The 21,107-nt window shown below is 40.5% G+C and overlaps 1 protein-coding gene across 4 annotated transcripts; it reads right to left on the minus strand.

Annotated features, from left to right (window-relative positions):
• Positions 1-87: 87 nt before the first annotated feature.
• agfg1a (ArfGAP with FG repeats 1a) lies at positions 88-20,978 on the minus strand. 4 transcript variants are annotated; one of them, XM_080459188.1, is made up of 12 exons: positions 20,577-20,978; positions 12,890-12,983; positions 10,663-10,778; positions 9,547-9,712; positions 8,700-8,868; positions 6,733-6,852; positions 3,896-4,070; positions 3,430-3,509; positions 2,983-3,087; positions 1,743-1,880; positions 1,480-1,574; positions 88-612 (listed from the first exon to the last, which is right to left on the minus strand). In XM_080459188.1, the coding sequence occupies exons 1-12, from the start codon at positions 20,741-20,743 to the stop codon at positions 553-555; spliced, it is 1,485 nt and encodes a 494-aa protein (XP_080315314.1). In that variant the 5' UTR covers positions 20,744-20,978; the 3' UTR covers positions 88-552. The 4 variants fall into 4 exon arrangements, with proteins under 4 accessions (XP_080315314.1, XP_080315312.1, XP_080315313.1 ...); XM_080459186.1 differs by having other exon boundaries at positions 1,743-1,895; XM_080459187.1 differs by having other exon boundaries at positions 2,983-3,090.
• Between the last annotated feature and the right edge of the window lie 129 nt (positions 20,979-21,107).

Here is a 21,107-nt window from a genome sequence, read left to right on the forward strand (position 1 = left end):
CGACAGAAAACCTTCCCCTGTGAGAACAGTTTACCTAAAAGTATCCTGCATAAACAAACAAGTTTGGTTCATTACAAATACAGTAAATGGCAGTACCCATTAGCGTTTTTTTTTGTTTTTTTTCTCCAAGCAACATTTCTGCCTTAACAAATCCTGTGTGTTAGATACAAAGAGTGATATGCACAAAAAGCTAAAGTTCCTAAAAGAAAAATATGTACAGAATTGCAGCATAATGAATGAGATATACTGTACGCAATAACTTACATTTCAGCCAGTTTGATTATACACTGTGGCTCAGTAGAGGCCAGTTCACAGGTTAAATAGAGAAGAGGGGATCAACCGCTCCCTCTGTACACACCATCACTTTGTTTTGTAGCTGTAGACAGTGTCGGCGTGGCTGCCTCGCATATTGTTCCATTTGTGACAAACTGCCATAGAAAATACAAATCCTTACAAACATTGTGTTTTTAAAGCTACTTGTGAAACAAAACAGTGCAATAGGTGCAAGCGCGCCAGTTGTTGACCCTGTAGTGCAGCAGACAAGATGGATCGCTATAAGAAGGGATTTGTTGAGGAGCCTCCTGTCGGATACTGTGCAGAGGGAGCCGCGCCCTGGAAACACAAAGAAAAACACCGTCAACACAAAATGGACCGATTATCTGGATCAATGCTACATTAAGGCAACAAACACTCGATTGCTGACGGTTCACTGAAATGATAGATGGAGCCAGTGACACATGCGTCTTAAAAATCTGAAATGGAATGAAAATATTTTTCACAAATGTGAATATTTTAATATTTACACAAACTGAAATAATCCAGGATTATTTTGTTATTAGTCATGTGAATCAAAAGGTGTCTCAGAATTTTCCATAAAATCAGCTGTATTTCTTGATTTTAAGAAAGAGGCAAAAATCATCTAGAAAATAAACACACATTCCTATACTTATGAGTATAGGAATAATTACACAAGTTTTAACGATTTTTTTTTTTTAACACATCTGTAAATTAGCTTAACAATAAGGGAAGAAATCAATGTCATTATTCAGCGTTATAGCCAAGGAAGTTGTGAAACTCACTGACTCACATCACATATCTGAACAATGTTTTTCTGCAGAATTCTGACTGTAGCAACATGACGATTTCCAATAAATAGACCCAGTAGTGACGCTTGTCACAGACTTAACAACACTGCTGCTTGAGGTCAGGGTCTCGACTATATCGATATTGCTACAATGTCAAATTATAAACATTTTGAACCTTTAAATATAATTTTGCTGACTTGAAGTGACCAGAATATCACCACAGAATTGTTCATCTACTCAGCTCAACTAAACAAAAACATATGCATTAACAGTGCCGAGTACATATTAGTACCAAAGCTTTCTAGAAGAGGGGGTTAAACCACAAAGATCACGCATTCCTGGGTTAAACCGTTATGTAGTGCTGGAAATGAAGACACAGAGTCACCACACTAACCAGAAAAGGGTTACTAGAGATCATAGGTCCAGCCATTGTCTGTCCGAATGGAGTCACTACAGGTTTGGCCGGTCCGAAGGACGCAAATCCTCCACCTGAAAGACAGACACAGAGTCATTAAACGATGTGATACAATGAATATGAAAAGGTGCTTTATGGCAACAACAACAACATCGTCAGTTCACTCCGAATATGTTGTGAATATTTTAACTATATTGACAACCAAAGGATCTCTACACACACAAACACACAAACACACGCACCGTTGGGCTGCTGGGGATAAGCAGGAGGCTGAGGGAAGGGAGCCTGGCCGGGGAAGGGCTGCTGGAATGTTCCACTAAAGCTCGTGGGGAGGTTGTAGGCTGCAGCATTTCCAAATCCAGCTGGCATACTCATGGAGCCTGTTCCAAATGGTGCTACGACAAAGCAGGAATATAACCAGTTACTGAAAGACAACTCAACACCCAAAGACACACAAGAAGTGAAAGTCTACTCTTTGGTGGAAATTCATCTTCATTTTATTGTTGGCATGGATAATACCGTACACACACAATGACTGTGTTAGTGAGGGAGGAATGTAATAAGGTGATTTTGGGTTGCAGAATCATCCAGAGAACAACAAATGCAAGGGATCAAAAAAATATAATTGATGGCTCGTAATACGGCTTGTCACCATTTCCCTAAATAACTGCAACTAAACAAAAATGTGCCATGGTGATTGTGCAACCCATGGTGTTGCTAATATAAACAAAAACTTTTTCAGAGGTCTTCAAAATCTCAGTCTCAGTATTTGTAGTTGAGATGCATGCAAAGTAAAAAAAAAAAAAGAGAAAGAAATGAGTTAGAGTCAGACATGAAGCTACAACACTTGAGTTTAGCATCAGTGTCTGATCTGGGCTGAACACACTTCTACAATCAAGTTGCATTATACAGGGAAGCCTGCTGGCAGGAGACCACACATACAATGCCACATCCGATATCCAGTAAAGCAAAGTGCACATGTGACGTTAAAACTTATCGAGTTCGTGAGCAAAAGCTACATTTTAATTTGCTGTTAAAACGAGTCTTTTTTTTTTTGGATCTCTGCATCATAGAGAACCCTGCTAATCAAATGTGTCTTCCAACATTTTCCTGAAGGATATCAGACCCAACAAAGTAGTCATTGCCAGAGCGAAGCGTTGTGAAAAGGGAAAAACACACACAGTGCAAGAAAACCTACCCACAATGGGAGGATACACCTGCCCATGAAGAGCTCTCATCAAGCCTGTCCAGCATGGCAAGAACAATCAGACAGAACCCTGAGTCCAAGCTGGACCTGCTGCCCACTTCACTGTGATCTGAGGCATATTCACTACTGAGGCAACATCGGAAAAAGCTACAACTTCAGGTGCGCTTGAAAATCGAACATACTGGGTTTTTAGTGAAGTACTCCACTAATATGGTATGGTGATTTGATGACACAAACACACACACACACACACAAAACTATGCAAGTAAACAGACCTGCTGCCGCCGCCACACTTGCTGCTCTGCCGTTGCATTGGAACGGGTTGGTGGGAGCTGCTGCTGGGGCAACACCGCCAGCTACAAATGGATTAGTTGACGGGGCTGCTGCACGAAAAAGGAGCGAGTCAACGGCTTTCAATGAACATTTGAAATAAAGATCGGCGTAACAATGGCATCAAATTTAAACATGCAAGTCTGAGAATCGCATATTGTTCGTTATTGCAGAGAATTTAATGTGGATATTGAACTCAGTCAGTTCCTGTTACCTCCACTCAGTCCTCAGGAGGAAAGTGATTGAACTGCCAATTACTTTTACTTCTATTAAATCTTAGAACTAACAAAAACTGCAAAAACTATTTACAAATTGCAAACAGTACACACCACTAGATTCCATTTTGGCAAAGTGTACACCAGTTTTCAGAAACAGCCGGCAGGTTCACTCACCTCCAAAGCCCTGAGCCATGCCAGGCATGGGATGCTGTGCTTGTGCCGTTGACACCATGGTCTCAGCGCCAAAAAGCACCCTGTAGTGACACACAGACAACACACGAGTTTATGAGAGCCGGCAGAAAAGAAAAACCAAAAACCAAAAACCAAAGACATGATGTAACACAGTGTGACGGGAGGGTGACCTCAGGTGAAAGTGACTTTCTGCAAACAGCTGGATTGTTGTACATTATACACTCATAACTCGTTTAACAAGCATTTAAGAAAAGTTGCACTGTGACATATGTCTTCCAGTTCGAAATATTCCCTTACAATTAGTCCTTCAAATAATTCCTTTGTCATTCCGATATAGCCATTCTCATTAAAAACAATAAAAACTTTAGTAAATGTTGACATTAAACCCCCGATAGAGGGGTGGCCTCACTCTGGAGTTTAAGTGTGTGTGGATGAGATCTGGTCTCACCCTTGTGAGGTGCTGGTGGTGTTGTAAACACTGGTGGCTGGAGCCGAGGAGCTGAAGACGGTGTCCAGCTCAGCGAGAGCGGCGTAGCGGTCCGCTGCTGACATTGTTAGCTGCTTCTGAGGCAGGCCAGCAACTCCAGCTGTGGCAGAGCTCACCGCACCAGGTATACTACCTCCTGAAGCAGAAGCATATGACAGCAGAGCTGCATTTAACACGAGCTCCAATAGAGTGAGAGCACAGGAAGGATTGCTCAACAACTTTCGAAAAATACAAAGAAAAAATCCGGCGATAGACGCCATATGCAACCTACTGAAAACAATGGGGAATAAATGTTCAGTCATTAGGAAATTTGCATTTTCTAGCCCATAAATACAGTTTGTAATATGAACAAAATAAACTGAAACCAGCCCAGTACAATTCATAGATGCTCGAGTGGCAGAACAGTCCAATTAAGCAAAGAGGTTCTTCCACCTCGTCCAGCGGCCTGTTGTCTTTAAGCAGGCTGGTTCAGTAACAGAGGTCAAGTTAGGTCATCTCCAAACACAACCAAGCCCTGGCAAAACGTCAAGCGTTTGCTAGAAAATGTAAATCTGCCCTGTTTTAATAGACACTACGTCTGTCCCTGACCGAGGAAGACAGATAACATGGGCTTAGATCTGATAAAATGATGTTTTGGTGGACTCAGTTTTTGAGTGAACTACTTTCCCTGAATTACATCTATGAAACAGGCTCGGCAGGAGAAGTTTACCTTGCTCTGTTTTGGCAGAGCTAAACATGTAATCCAGGTCACCCAGGCAATACATAATTCTACAAAATACGGAATGCATAGAACTGGCAGCTATTCTTGTCTTGGAGACACATGAAGGCAGACTAACTCATTTCAAATACTATAGCTGAAGATAAAGTTGCATAACTAGCAGAGTGAAACAACTTCACAGCTCAATGAAAACTATTTTTTAATTTGCTACGACGCCACACGAATCACTGTAAAGGATGGACTTTCATTTTCAGTAAAGATCTGTGCATCAGTTGAAGCTGAAGACACCTGAAGATGTAGTCTCATTCACATTAATAATCACTTCTGCACAACAACGTTCTTCAGCTTAAACCTCTTCTGGTTAAACCTAACTTTTATTTAATTTGATTTATTTATGGGACTATTCCTCCGCAGTTCAGAGAGCTATTTATAGTTCACCGAATATGCACTTTATAGGAGAAATGTGGGGCATTGGCATTGTTCAGGAGCATATTGTGTTTGGTGATAAGTGAGACAAGGTTCATCTGGCAAATTCCCCACCTAAAGTTAGCAACCCTGGAGTCACAAGCACTCCAAAGTTTAAAACTGTTATTTAAACTGACTTTTTCTCCCTTTTTATTTTAAATCAAATATTTCTATTTAATAATATGTATTTATTGCAAACTTTGGATCATCGAAAACTCAATACTTTGGTATATATTTGGTCATAATCCACCAAAGACCAAGGCCATATTTGTGTTCCCTTTCAATCTTCACACTGCTAAACTCTTCCAATTTGGTTTCAGAATCACCCTGGGTACATGTCAAATTTACGACAGTCAAAGTCGACTATCAATCTTATCAACCGGTGTGGTAAACTGCGATTCCAAATGACTACACATCAGAGACGATGGCGAGGGTGAAAGCTGTTATGAGGGCAAGTCCAAAGAGAGACTTACTGTGTGCACCCTGGAGAGGCAGAGCAGTGGCAAACTCACCCATACTGCGGCTGGATGAGAGCACAGAGAAAGCTGGCAGCCAGAGATGAAACAAAAAATAAAAGAGGGAGGCAGAAATGGGGCAATGAGCAATGCAAGATGGTGGAGAAACAAAAAAAGAAAATATGTCAGCTAAACCAGAGGTGAAAAACGAAAGCAATTAGATCAAAGTAAATCATGTGGTGCTGAAGTGAGACGGATGAAAAGGACATGAGAGAGATTGGACAGCGGAAGCCAGATAGCACAGTGAGTCAGTGAGTGTGAGAAAAGGATTATCTGGCTAAGCCACAGGAGAGCAAGGAGAGTGTGTCCATTAAGCAATAGTCATAGTAAAGAGATCATGGTGCAGAGTCACATGGAAAAAAAAAAAAAAAGTCAATGTGCACTCTTCCAACAGAGGGCACTGTGGTACAGAACATTTTCTTAAAGCGAGAAAGAGCTTTGATATGAATCACCTTATCTATATCAGCTGTTCCTTTTCCATTATATGTTTTGAATTCACAAAAGGTCTTGCAGCTGAGTTAAAACACCAAGTGGCCTGTGTGAATCCAGCACGTTATTGTGGTCAAACCAGACTTTCAAAGTGAGTCCAAACCAATACAGTTACAAGTGAAGCTTTATGCCAATGCCGTCACTAAAAGTACATTGCTAAGAGTAAAGTTTATTTTTAGCTTGAGGCACATACCGTGTAAACATAACATTGTGTGTTTAACTGCAGTCAAAGACGATGTTCAGAAAAACAAGCTCAATATTTGCATTTGTGATGTAATGTTGAGGTTCTGCTCACTGTGTGATTAGAACACAACTAATGTAGTAAGTAATATAGAGAGATTATTGAAGTTCAACCAGATTAACAGAAAGAACAAGTTTGTAGTATGTTTGTAACAAACCAAGACGACGTCACAGAAAATGTGACTATCGTCAGACTAACAGCACACACACCCAGAGAGACAGAGAGACAGAGAGACAGAGACAGAGACAGAGACAGAGACAGAGAGAGACAGAGAGAGAGAGAGAGAGAGAGAGAGAGAGAGAGAGAGAGAGAGACCCATTTTCTTCAGGTTAGTGATTAGGATTAGTCCAGGAAGAAGAGCTTGCTCTACCTGTGTTTGAGGGTTGAAATGGGGCTTGGGGTGCTGAAGGGAAACCACCTGTAGACCCAGAAGAGCTTCCGAATGCATCAAAATTAGCAAAGCCTGCATCTGCATTGGCACTCTGCGCCACTGGAGGTGTTGTTGGAATGAGGTTCAGACAGACGAATGAACAATAACACACAAACACATAGGGGGGGGGGACAACAATAAGGTGGAAACAATGAATTGAATGAATGGATTTATGCACACAAAAAAACAAGGGTGATTTGAAACAAATATAATGGAATGTTTATAAAATATGAGGTATAATCACAATGTGGTGCAAGTGAAATGGAATGTGTAACTTATTTACACAACAGTTACACATTCACTCTTTCCAAAGAGGCTGTCTGGACTCTTAGTGGAGCACACAGCATGAGAACCTGGATGTGTGTATTTCAGGCTACACACTTCATTAAACTTATAGGTCCACATCTGTGCTAATGTTTGCTATGTGGAGCTGTGTGGACGCCACTTTAGTTGCTCCTTTAACAGATAGTCTTGATGGCTCGTTATGGGGGAAATGAGAAGACATTATCCTCCAAGGGAAGCAAACACTAATCGAGCAATGTTACAGACATTAGTAACCATGGAGAGGCGTCTGTGTTTGATACTTTTTCATAGTATATGGACATGTTTTGCAGTCTAGGAGGAACCGGTTGCTGACATTGTAGTAAATCTGTATAATCCAAAGACGGCATTAATCAGAGTGCATCTAAGGATAGTGGTGATTCATTTCATGTCCAGCCTCATTTTAATTCAACACTTCATTTCAGCTTTAGCTGTATTGCTACCCCCGTGATCAGTTTTGTTTCTTTTATTACAGCTGGTGTCAGAATTGTCCCATTTTATGCACTTTTTATAAAATAATTTCAAGGACAATTCTCAGCCACTGAACTTGTTTTGGAAGATGTTAAGTCACCTCCTGCTGGTGTTTTTTGTGTGTGAAGCAAGATCATTAATATCGGGGGGATGTGAGGTACAATTGCTGCTGAGCTCTAACTGATTAGAAGAAACTTTAACACCATCTGCATGACAGCAATTTTTCAGAATTCTACAGATATTTTGTGACTCAGTTGGGGTTACTGTCATCCATGGACTCATCAGGGTTTCTTTTTATTCTGGAATTAAAAGGTGCCACTCTTTACAGTGAACATCTTCCTCCAAAATCTGTCAGAACTGTCAATTGCTCTGTGAGCCTCTGCCTCCATCCTCTAGATCATTGTACTTCAGTCCCAATTAATAAGTCCAACAATCAATCTAAAATGACTTGCCTCCATCCTCATAATTATCCAGGAGGTAATCTGTCAATGCAGTTAGCAGTACGACTTCCAGAAAGTCAGCCTGACGCACGTAAACAAACCACAGTGGATGCATGAATATGTCAGTGATTAGGTCAGCGAGCCAGTTGTTCCTGTTCCACATCCCTGATGTGGTTAGTAAAATGGCTCTTCAGGCTGCTAATTTGAGTTTGCTTTAGGTCAGCCTTGAAAACAAACATTAAATCCGACTCATATGAAAGTGTCTTCTGTTACATTTTGCTGCAATGCTCTCATTGTAACTCAGTAAGGTGTCAGTTTCAGCCACAATATTCATTAAAGTTTTCAAATTGTTGCATCAATCACTGAAGCGTGAGATGAGTTGAACTACAAACTCTAGTAGTGCTCTGTGGCAAATAATCTGATGACAATAGATCCACGTTCATACCTAAACTCCATAGAGCTTGAAGACTAAATGTCCTTACAGTGTTATGCTTCTCTGGACTACTGTGCTAGGTTTGTACCACCAGTAGTTTATCATATTTACTATTCTTCAGTCTTCTCCAACAATATACTTCCCTTCATAGTGTAAAAACTGTCCACATTTATTCAACTCAAATATTCAGCTTCTCAATGTTTCCATCAAACAATCAACCCAGACATTTATCTGTCCCTTACTTGTGTGGCTGTTGAAATGTGCAAAGTTAGCAAAACTGGAGCTGGAGCTGGATCCTGCGTTTATGTTGGAAGGGGCAGCAAAGATGTCTCCGCCCAAGTCGCTGAGAAGGTCAAATTTCTTGTCATGGAACTGCTGCTGGTGGACTTGTCCACGGCTCACCACAGGAGACTGGTGGAGACAGGAGATGGATTAAAAAGTGCATGCATGCACTGGTTATTATGCATGAAGGCACGTGTGTAACTATGACAATAACCGTGGTGTGCTTTTATTTATGTGAAGACAAATTAACGAGTAAATCCTGTAAATCAATGAAATTGAAAATTGTGAATTTTGAGATTCTTTCATGATCCAGAAGATATAATTCAAATGTAATCCAAACCTGTTGTTCACAAAGTTTTGGCAACAAGTTTTAAATTCATGAGTCAACTGTAACATGTCTGAACTAAGCTTTACACTTGTACGTATTATTCACGGGCAAAGTACCATCTGTGGCAATGTCCAAATGAAGCGTTTACAACACAAAAAGCAATCTCGGCACAATTTTTCAGCAAAACATAAAAAATAAAAAATTTATTCCAACCACTATGAACATGTGCTTGCTTTCAATCAACGACTGTTCTCATGTCTCAAACTATAGTGGCTATAAACATTAACATCATTACAAAGATCAGCTTTTGTTGATCACATTTAACGCGTCAGTGTTTGTTAGCTCGCTATTAGCTTTAATAACAACAAAAAATATAGAAGCTTGCTTAAATGATTTTACAATTGTGCCATAAATTCAATAAGCATGTGTTTGTTTTTGGCAAATGTATGTGTCTATGTCTCCCTTTATAAAAGTCTCACCTGATTGGGTGGGGTGTTCTTGTTGAGGTGTAGAGAGGGGGCCGACTCTCCCAGGAGGGATTTGAGTGGTCTGACCTCGGGGGTGCTGCTGGTGCTGCTGTTTGAGGAGCCAGAAATGGAAGCATGGACTGATGCCACTACCTTGGCCTGCTCAGGAGGGACGTACCTTGGAAGTGAGTCACATCATATACATCACATTAGCATAAATGTAAAGGGGTTCTCAAAAATACACAAATGTTGGCAAAATACAGGACGATATTACACCATAAAGCCAAAGACTCGGTTTTAAGGTTAATGAGGCATTATTTCATTTGTCAATATAATAAAGAAATCGCTGAAGATAATAGTTTATAGTAAACTAAATGTTTAATAATATCTTTGATCACTTTGATGGAATTTTTATATTGTTTGGTTTCCTGAGGAATTTGTGTTGAACATATTATGTAGACGTAAAATAAAACAATTGAGAATGTCATTTGATATAATTGATGGAAAATAATACCTAGAATAGTCTTTAAGAAGTAATCTTTGTACTTCTAGATGCGTAAACATTACTTATTTCTAAATGAGTACTACTTAGGACATGTAACAGGAATTGTACTTGATTACACATCTTCTGCACATTCTACAACCAGAATGCCTGTATGCAGAACAAATGGGCAAGTCGAGACATGTTCCACTCATTACTCACATTTTGGCCAGAACGAGCACACGAAGAAAATGACAAATGAGTGTTTTATTGAGAAAGGCATTGTTGAAACAAATCTCTGGATGCCCGAAAAACGAAACAAAAACCAAAAAAACCCACCTTACATTAAAGTTGAATTTTTTTTTTTTTAATCATTTGACTAATCAGGTAGCAACAGACCCATACGATGAGAGTAATTAATCTATACCATTGTGGAGCCATACATGTCGCACATAAAGCAGTCTGACTCTAGTGACCTACATTAAAGAAGGCCGTTTGGTGGCTTGCTGAAGGCTGAATGCTATGAGCTGCCTGTGAGAAATTCCAGGCCAAAGAGAAGAAAAACACAAAAGACAAGCTGCATGTTGGTGCAGCTCACACTGCCAGAGGATTGTTCAGAGCTTCACGGCTGGTAAAGACTGACTTACCATCGCTTCTTCTCGTATTTCTCTTGCAGAAACTCTTTAACTTTCTGTGGTTCTCTGAAGTCCGGTACTGACGAGGTTCTGTCATCATACAGACCAAGCCACATTTGTTTACACACCTGAAACACACAGATTAATTCAAGTGATTTCAGACGGAAATTTGTGCAGGATGTGCTGCTGTGCATGATATACCAGTCTTCATGATTGATCGCTGAATTTTTCATCCAAACTGAAACAGAGAAACAGGAAAATGAGAAGGCAAGCCCAGGTGCAAACGCTGAAGTGTTTTGAATGTGTCACCATGTGAAGGTCGGTGGTATTGACAAGGCTGCAGTTTACCACATTCGGTCAAAAGCAATCACATTTGAATTGGGCTTCTGTTTGAAGAACCAAGGTCAATGCCTTTGCTTGATGGTAAATCTTTCTCAATTTACTCATCTCATCAAGAGAGATTCACAGGTGTCGAGTGTATGGACAGAGGATGAGGTGCTGCATCGTACAGAATAAGGGCAAGACTTATGAAAGCACAAAGAAAAGTATGAGGAACGTAAGCCAGAGAAAAATAAGCCGAGCAAAGTTAAAGTGAAAGCGACAAGAGTGAAAACTTGTCAATTTAGATTGTCAAAGGACAATTATGCATACATTTGCATGTGTCACACAGAGACTTCATGACTCCATAACAATTTTTTTTTAAATGACATTCTACTATTTGAACGCTTCACCAAACCAATTACATAATGGCCTTTAAGTTAACAATACATCACAGAGGAGTACAACCTTTTAGGTTTTTTTTTATTGTTATAGTATTAAGTAGTAGTCCTCTTTAATAGGTTTACAAAAATGCTAACAGATGGCCTTGAAGTTTATAAAATATTCACTGTATTTGGACCTTTTCAATTTCATTTATTTTAAAGTATTACATCCGGTTGCTAAAACAGTGTGATCCTCAGTAAACAAAAGAGAAACGGTTGTTACAGTTTGTGAAAAATCAAACATCATTTCATATTACCCCCTGTTGTAAACGAACCAGTTAGACCGTACCCAGGCCTTCAAATGTACGCATACAATCTTCAGGCATGTTCAGGTTCGCTCTTTTACGACCAGCTGAATATTGAAATAAGTGCTTTTCTGTGTGAAGAAGCAACTTGACGACACAGTATTTATACAGCAACCTTGAAGGATGGATGCCTCCGCTTCAACCTTGAGTGTGCAGCATGTCTGTCTGTCTCTGCCACTTTGCTACAGCTTTTAATGGCTTGTGCATCCCAGGTGGTGTTGATCTATTTCAAACTGTTTACCAGAAATGTCTCGTGAAGGACGATGCACTTTGGTACCTTTAAGCACTACAAATGTGTGAAACTTTTTTTATTGAACCATGGTGACGTGATGAAAGCTTCGTGAACCATTTAAATACAGTGAATTTGTTAATTTATTCCTTTTTGTATTTTCCCCGATTATTGCCGTTTTGAAATATTTCTCTCTAAAACTGCAATATCAGGTCAAATTAAGTGTCATGCTTGCACTTATCACTACTCCTCATGCATCAAAAACCATAAATAATAAAGAAGTTAAGCTCTCAGGTTTTGGCATAAAGTGCTGGGGTGCCCACACTTTGTGAACTTTCTATTTTAAACCAACAATAATAAAATGTCATCTAAAATGTAATGGTATTTCCGGGCTAGACTGAGTTTTTATACCAATGAAGAGTATTTAGCCGCTTCACTTCTTTAACAGACTCGAGAAACAGTATCCACTGACACTGTTGGAATGTGGTCAACAGTTACCATAGAAACCATTGAATTACTGTTTACATGCGATGTCACATGCTCTGCCACAAAGCCTGTTCTAATAATCATAAACAGATTGAGAGTTGTCTTTAATGATCACATTGTGACTTGTGTTTTAGAGACTACATACTGCCTTGTACACGAAATTTATTCCACCAACCACGATGGCTAAGAATACTTGGCCATTGAAAAGACCTGAACTGATTACGGTGGATTCTTTCGTCTGATAAAAGTACTTTTGTCTGAAACAACTACAGAGAGAATATTTGTCTCCAGCCTTCGCTTGTATTCATCACATTTTGTACTTGGTCGGTGGTGTACGTTTTGGTTGGTACTGTTGATTACAACAGTGCAATGATCGCTCACTCGTCGAAGTGACAAAAAAAATAGTAGAACCTAAAAGCTGTGATCTTGCACCCTTGGTAAACAGGTGCCATCCATACCTCATTGCCATGTTTTTGTAGGAACTCGATTTCCTGTTGCGTGAAGGTCGTCATGGAGATCGACTTGACTCTGTGGGGGGGATTCAGTCCTCGCCTGCAGATGGGAGAGAAAACAGTGGTCAATTTAACATGAAGAGACTATAGACATACACAAGAAGTGATGGGAGATGAAAGCAGGGGAGGGGCACACTGCTCGTCACTGTGTAAGAATGTTGATTTTAACTTTAAAGAGATGTTCAAGATGCACCAGTTACCATGACCTAGTATAGATTTACCTTATCCAGTACCTATAGACAAAAGCCATAGTGCTTATGATTCATCTGTTGACAAAGATATCTTTGACTGTGAAAATGCAGGAAATTCAGTATTCAGTATCCAAGACTTGCTTCGGGGGAAACTGAGTTTCACAGACAATGTGAGAGATGTAACTGTTCTACTTTATTTAGAATTCAAAACACATTCCTGTGTTTATTCCTGTTAAAGTACCTTTAATCACTGTGAGAGGAATCATTGTATGCCCACCCCCAATGATAAAACAACAGCGCAGAAGGATGCATAGACCAGAGGGGGGAATGTATCCCTTCTGTAAATAGCTCGCTTGATATGAAACAACATCAGGATATACTGGCAATCCCCCCTCTTAAGGCAGAGCCCTCTAATTAGCTACAAGCTGAATAGCTGCTTATGTGTGAAACTGAGAATCGGAATACAGTGATATAGGGAAAAACAAATGACAGGGAAAGATAATGACAGAGAGACATGCTGACAGGAAAAGAATAGGAGTAGAGTAAAACAAAGGCAGTCGTAGGACTCTCTTATGTGGCACTGACTGAGCTGAGGTTGTCATTATAGTAAAAATGAGCTATGATTCTTAATATAGAAACTTCTATTATGGAGTAACACCCATTAGCCCAGGCAAGCCTTGCTCATTTTCCTGAGAGGGTCACAGCTCATGTTAAACTGGCCTACATTAAAAATGCCTGCTAACTATGACAGAGAAACTCATTACGCTTTTATGTTGAGCTCCAGGTCTGTTTGTTGAGTATTTGTTTCTGTGCCCAGTTGTACACTGAAGACAAGTAAAGCTGCAAGGACACCACCTGTTAAGCATATAAAGGTGACCAGACACTGTCAAGCATGACAGCACAGGGTTTTACGTTTGGTGTGACAGTAACTGCTAAACAACTAAGAAGAGACAAGCGACAAAACAATGCTGGATTAGATCTGTGAGAGTTTGCCTGGTTAATGGTTAAAGAGACTTTTCTGAGACTTGTGTTAACAGAGTTCAATGAAAAACAAACAAACAGTGACTCATTTATTCATTGAGGAAAATAGGTTACAGGTAATCACAATTGCCAAGATTTCTGCATAATCATATTGTGTTCAGATATTGTGATTATTTCTACACTGTTCTAAATGGGCAGCCCAAAGCACATTTTTACAGCTTGATCATACTTTAATTTTCTCTAAGAATAGTGATCTATGAGGAAGTTATCCGTTAATCCAGCGATTTGAGAAAGAAAGCAGATAAGGAGCTATCTTCCTATGCCAGCGTCTGACGATAATTCATTGATGTCATGGCATCAAAGAAGCATTTTGACATGGATAAAGAAATGGAACAACGCAGGACGCACAGTGAAATCCTGTCAACCAACACTGTTATGCGGTTCACCAACTGGTTTATACTTCCCATTCTTGTGTGACTGTTTTCCACATAATAAAGTAACACATTTATGAAAAAGAAAAATAGAAGTTGACCTGACAACTTGTGCACAATATTCAATTCATCCTCACATTTCAAAGTAGGACTTTTATTACAGCTGTGCTCTGACTTGGCTGTTTTGTAAGGCAGTCATGACAGCTCTTCAGGAAACAAGATCTAGAGTCACAATTACAATGTCATACACAAAGAAGTATGCGATCCTAAAGGCAGTGAAATACTAGACAAGGCTGCTAAATAATTCACCGCTGTTACCTTGTACACAACTTGTGTACTTCTACACGTATTCTTTAAACATCAACCAATCAGCTGACTGTTCCTCAAACAGGAGTAAAGGGTAAATTCAAATAAGCAAACAATTTAGTGCACAAATAATGCATGAGAGTATCCAAATAGAAACATCAAACTTATACAGTAAGAATATCACCATTTCTATTACAATGTTGAAAATAGTTCCTCCAAATGTGGTTTGTAGAAACTCTAAAACCAACAAGAAAAATGGTTAAACACTAGATCATTGGTGTTTGAAAGTTTGGTTTTGATTCCTCTTTCATATTAAAAAAAGACTTTGGGACTTGAAAAGTGACCACTATTGCATCATTTAGCTTTCTGTAAGAAATCAGCAACAGTCAGCAGTATGTGTGACAGAGTCTCTGTGTATTTGGGCAATAATATGTTTTCTGTGCCCAGGGGGAGGTAATGAAGAGATCCTCGTCCCCAAAGAGGAAACTGGGTCAGGTACAGAGAGAAAGTTCCTCATTCTGATAGTAGCATGCCCAGTCATCGCAGAAGGAGATACAAATGTGGTGATATCTTATTTGGTTTTTAGTCATTCCTTCCTTTTGTTTTTATTTTGTTTGATTGTGGCAATTACTTCATTTGAAATACATTAAACGTATATCCATGGCATTTCAATCTATAAGCATTGGCTGCAATTAGGGCCAACCATCTGAAAATCAGGGTAATACTTAAACGAAGTGGCACAAATTAAGTGTAAGGTGATTCCTGTTTAGTTTTTTTGTTTGTTTTATCTTTTCTGGTACGGAGAATTACTACAAAATGTTGAAGTCCTACAGTCCCACAACCTTTTATTTAACAGTGTTAAGCCACCAATAGCTCATTATGTGAAGAATTTAAACTACAGGAGCAATTTCTAAATTACATACAGTCACCTCAACCTCCATTTATCAATTTTGTACAAATCAATGTTTGCAAAGGGCAGATTATTTACCTAATCAAAGTCCACTGGCTTTCTCATTATTTCTCGCAAGTGGCAAAGCGTATCAGAAAATAGCATCACATATTGCGCAGTAAAATAATTATGACCTTGTAGTTACTGTATGAGAGCAGCTCAGCCAGGGAAAAGTCAGCTCATTAGCATACTGTGACAGCTTCAGGGCGACAGAAACTGGCAACAATGACTCTCACAGGGGAGGAGAAGCAAAAAGCTTCACTTTGCTGCTTTGGGTTACCATAAAGCGTGTATCTTGGTATTGCATAACAATAATTATATTAAGAATGGTTTATCTCGGAAAAAGTCTTAATCGTTTCCGGTCTTTCTCCATATCAAGGTACACTGTTAATTAGCTACTTCAAGGTTTCATATATAAAGCACCTTTTCAAGGAGCTGCAGGCACAGGAAAAGCTTGACTGTTTAAAGTTTAAAGTCACATGTGCTACTGGCTCGGCAGTGATTTAAATTATCTAGGAGATTGGCCGCCCGCGACAGATCTTCACCTCTGATAGGGTCGAGTCACTGTAGCCGCCCTGCTTACTCAGGAACGCACAGGCCAAGTGGGGTAACTTCCTGCAATGAGCAATTCTCCAGAAAGAGACATTGTGAGTGGTGTTTCTCCTAGGAAGGACTCCTCCTTTATAAGGAATGTGTTTACATAGCAGATTCCAACTCCACCCATTAAACAACCACAACTATCTGGGGTTGTGTGTGTGTGTGTGTGTGTGTGTGGATTGCTAGGTGTTAGGAAGCAGCTACTTGTGCACTTGATATCACCTCACAGGGTTAACCATGATCCTATAAACTACAAATGAATCCAGGAATAGTTAAACAACTGTCATAGAATTAAAAAAAAATTTTTTTAATTTTTATCTATGTGCTAATCTGGGTAATTTCTCATACTAACATTGCCTTTACTACTAAGTTTGAATAACCTTGAGACAGACTGTGACTTCTCAAACTTCCTGTTGCAACCATACAATCACATGGTGCTGATGTAGCAGCGATGTGGGCCCACACCACTTCCTGAACGTACAGTCACACCAGGCTTCCGGCATGTAACAGACAGACAGCAATCCTTTCAAACCCTCACACTTCTGATGACTAAAAACTGCACTTCTCCATCCCCTAACATAATTTGCTTTAAACGAAAGCAAGCGCGAGGGAGAAAGGAAGCAAAAGGAGTGGAACTGTGCATCAAAAGAATTCATTAACTGATATTGCAGGCTTTAATATTAGAGGGCAAGCACATGGGAAACACGGGGCATCGTCCCCACAGACACACTGATGAAGGGAAATGGAGGGCAAACTTTGCCCGTCAGCAAACACACAATTAATCTCATGCTTTGTAGTGCAACAGTAAACAACCTTCGTGTTCAGCGAGGAGACAGATAAAACACTGAGATCAAAAACCCGGTCAAACAAGCCAAAATCTGAGGTAAAAGAGGAAAAAAAACTGGATGCATATGTTAAAGCTCAAATCTGACAGGACTTGCGAATGACCTTTTTTTCTGTGACATCGTCATAATAAGGAAATATGTTCAAGTAATTTCAATAAGCCAATAAAAAGGACTACAGCAGGCCAGAACGAGCTCAAGAAGATTGATGGATGGACCACCAGTTTGAGTTACTGCTGCCCATTGCCAACTAAATACTCTGAAATCACAATTGAAGGCTTGTGATAAGGCAAAGTTATCATGCTTCCATTAGATGCCACGTATCATTTGACGCGTTTGTAACCATGAACTGGGACTACAAGTGCATTAATGCTTGTGAAGAGCTTGTAGAATCTGTGCTTTCTAAACGATTTAATGTAAATGGCGGGAGAACAGTCCTGGAAATCCTACAGAGGAGAGTGATTATATGCAGATTAGTGCCGCATAATGCTAGACATTTAACAAAGGCAAACATTTGATCCATGTTGCACGTCACTGCAGAACATTTTATAGACTGCCGTAAAGCGTCACATTTCTTTCTCGGAGCCGTTACCGTCATATGTAGCCAAAATGACAAAGCTGTTCCTTGACACACAAAATTTGGCAGTTGTACTGAGGTAGAATATCTGCAGCTGAAAAAGAAGAAACAGAATGCTTCACTAATCCCAAATCCCAAGCCGCAGATGCTTAGTTACACAACTGCACAGCAAGGTTTTAAGTGAGGCGAACACTACCTGAAGTCACAACCCACAGCTACGTGCAAGCTATCAATGGTGTACAGGTTGTTTTGTTTTTTCTAAGCTCACCGAGGAGGCTGAACTGCAAACATGTGGGAGTTTGTTGTTAGAACTTGGTCAGATGCTTGTCAAGCGGATGTCTCGCTGATAGAGTTTCCAATGTCTGACGACAGTTATATTAATACTTTTGAACAGATGGTGTGACTCAATACAACTGATGATTGAAAGGTTAGCCGCATATCATTTGGATATACCGCAAAATAACTTAACTTATGAACACGTACATCAAAAAAAATCCCTGATTGAAAAGTTTTGCAAAAAAAATTACAATAATACACTCGAAAATGTCAAGAGTTTTTTATTGTAATAATTATGGCATGTACCTCTAACGTTTTGAGATACAGCATTTTTGATAAGCGAAGATAATAAAGACGTAAAAAAAGAAAAAATGCAATAAAGCTTAAATAAATGGACGAGGAACTTTTCCTCAGATGTTTTCCATCACATTTACCAGCACCGTATAAAACAATTACATTTAATGTCTTTTGACTTTTTATTTTTCCATTCTGTTTATTTACTTGCTGGTGGCTTGCTTTGCTTACTGGTTATTTGAGTTCATGAAACTGTGTGGTTGGTGGCAAGAACAAAAATATCACAGGATGTGAGCAGACTGCCCTGAGAGAGGGGAGGATGCTTCTTCTTACTTCTTTTCGAGAGCATTAAGTTTTCACTGCCATTGTATTATTTGGATTGAATATTTAGTTTTCATGCATTATGTTGGAAATAATATATAATGAAACAAAACATTAAAAAGATCGTCCGTGTAGATGCAGAACGAAATTTGTGCAATGATGTGCGCCGAGTCGCTGATTTGCTATAATGCTTTATAATTCCTCTTGTTTGTTAGATTTACTTGCTGGATTAACTGAAACAATAATTCGTTGAATCTGATGGAAATGCATTGGCTAATTACTGATAAAGGCCACACATAAGCCAAACAAATGATTTATGTTATATATATATTATGTTTGGGCCAGCCCTGTTTGTGTGGAGTTTGCATGTTCTTTCTCTGTGTGCGTGGGTTTCCTACGGGTACTCCAGTTTCCTCCCTCAGTCCAAAAACAAGCATTTGAGGTTAATTGGTGACCCTAAATTGCCCCAAGGTATGAATGTGAGTGTGTTTGCCTTGTGATGGTACTGGCAACCTGTCCAGTACAGGGCCAGAATTGGCTACGTGACCCTGAACAGGACAAAGCAGTACGGAAGATGGATGGATATTATATTTATAAATCTCACAATACAAAGCTATGTCACATAGTGGTCTGCATGTATATAATTCGACGTATCCCTTTTAGAAAGGTATTACAAACAAATCACACAAAAAAAGACACAAAAATCATGTTATACAATGCTATTGGAACCAGATGTTTTCTGGCTACCTCAAGACTTTCTAAACCGCGGTAATAATGTGCAGGATGAACCCATACATGTAAGCTACACACTATAGTAATATAAATGTGCACGTCTGTCTTTGTGTGGGGTCGTGTTGTAGTACTCGAGAACGGTCTTATTCTCAAGACCATATTTCGACAGTCTGGGCCCCTTAAGGTCTCGGTCTTGGAATGCTCTGGTCTTGGTCTTGAGTTGATCTGGGTCCCTTAAAATCCTGATCTTATCTCGGCCCCGTCTTGCTCTTGACTTGATGTTGGCCCCCTAAAGTCTTGGTCCTGAGATGCTCTGGTCGCTGTCTTGACACAGTCTCTGCTCCATAGTCTTTGTCTTGACTTGGTCTAGGCCCCCTAAAATCATGGTCTTGTCTTGGTCCTGGCCCATTAAAGTCTTGGTATTGGGATGCTCTGGTCTCTGTCTTGACACGGTCTCATGTCCCTTGTCTTGGTCTTGACTTGGTCTTAACTCAGTCTAAAGTCTTGGTGTTGGGATGCTCTGGTCTTGGCCTAGACTCGGCCCCTAAAGGTTTTTGTCTTGCCGAGGTCTCAGCCTCTAAAAGACTAGGTTTTTGGGGTGCTCTGGTCTCGGTCTTGCCTGGGTCTCATCCTCCTAAAGTCCTGCTCTTGGTATGCTCAGCTCTTGGTCTTGTCTCGGTCTTCAGCTCGGCGGTCTTGACTGCAGCAGTAGTGCAGGGCGTGGGGTGTGGGGTGCGGGGCGTGGGGTGGTGGACCATGTGAAGTGGATGAGATGTGAGGCGTTGCTTCGCTTCGTCCCCCAGCAACTGGTAGCAGCAGCGGGCTGGTAGCTTATCGGCACACCGAGCTTGTAAGTGTCAGATAAGTTCACTGGCTAAACCCTGGAGGCTAAAGTTAGCCCTGCGGAGCACTGACACCCCTCTGCACCCCGCCCAACACCGCGCACACACACACACACAGACAATGTCAAGCAGCGGAACTCTGCCAGACTGCAACACCGCTGCTGCTGCTGCTGTCTGACACGAGCTAAGGCGGCTAACTGGCTCGCAGTGAGCCGTTGGAGCCGAGGCAGACTGGACCGTTCAATCATGTGCGCCATGTCTAAAGCTAAGGTCACTGCGAAACCCAATACTCACAGAATGCCAGAGCAGGAGGTGCACACGAAGGAGCCCACCGTCATGTTGGCGTAGGTCGGGCCGCGCTGGTCGCAGTCAAAGCACTTTCTATTGGGAGGCAAACTCGTCATTTCTCTCAGCATCTTCAGGTGTTTCTCCTCCTGTTTTCGCTTCGCACTCGCCGCCATGGTGAAGGATGCCCGGTGGGGTTAAATAAAGACCGGACTGAGTCTGGAAGGTCAGCTCGGAGGAAAACAAAAGGGCTGTGCTTTTTTTTTTTTTTTTTTTTTTTTTTTTTAACGGTTCGTGCTGAAGACGGAGAGGGGATGGGAGGGTGGCTCTGTTGTCAGGGCGGCCTCCTCGCGTCTCCTAGTACAAGGAGTTTCAGGCGGCGAGGTTCAGAGGCTGACGCTCAAAGGGAGCAAGAGAGTTCCGGCGACACACTTCCGCTTTCACCAAAATTCCGTTATGCAGACTCCGCCTCACAATCTATTTACCAACAATTACCATTTTATATTTGTTACACAGCAAACTATTTTCAGAAAAAAAGGT

This window comes from Lipophrys pholis, assembly GCF_963383615.2.
Source record: "Lipophrys pholis genome assembly, chromosome: 3".
Classification (NCBI taxonomy): domain Eukaryota; kingdom Metazoa; phylum Chordata; class Actinopteri; order Blenniiformes; family Blenniidae; genus Lipophrys; species Lipophrys pholis.

What these genes read in the sequence shown, in the direction of transcription:
- agfg1a (XM_080459185.1), bottom strand. Translation starts at nt 20,743, where the DNA reads ATGGCGGCGAGTGCGAAGCGAAAACAGGAGGAGAAACACCTGAAGATG. An exon ending in TACAAAAACATGGCAATGAG is followed by an intron (nt 10,779 to 12,889) that starts GTATGGATGGCA and finishes TGTGTGTTTCAG; the next exon opens with GTGTGTAAACAAATGTGGCT. An exon ending in ACATTTCAACAGCCACACAA is followed by an intron (nt 6,853 to 8,699) that starts GTAAGGGACAGA and finishes CAACACCTCCAG; the next exon opens with TGGCGCAGAGTGCCAATGCA.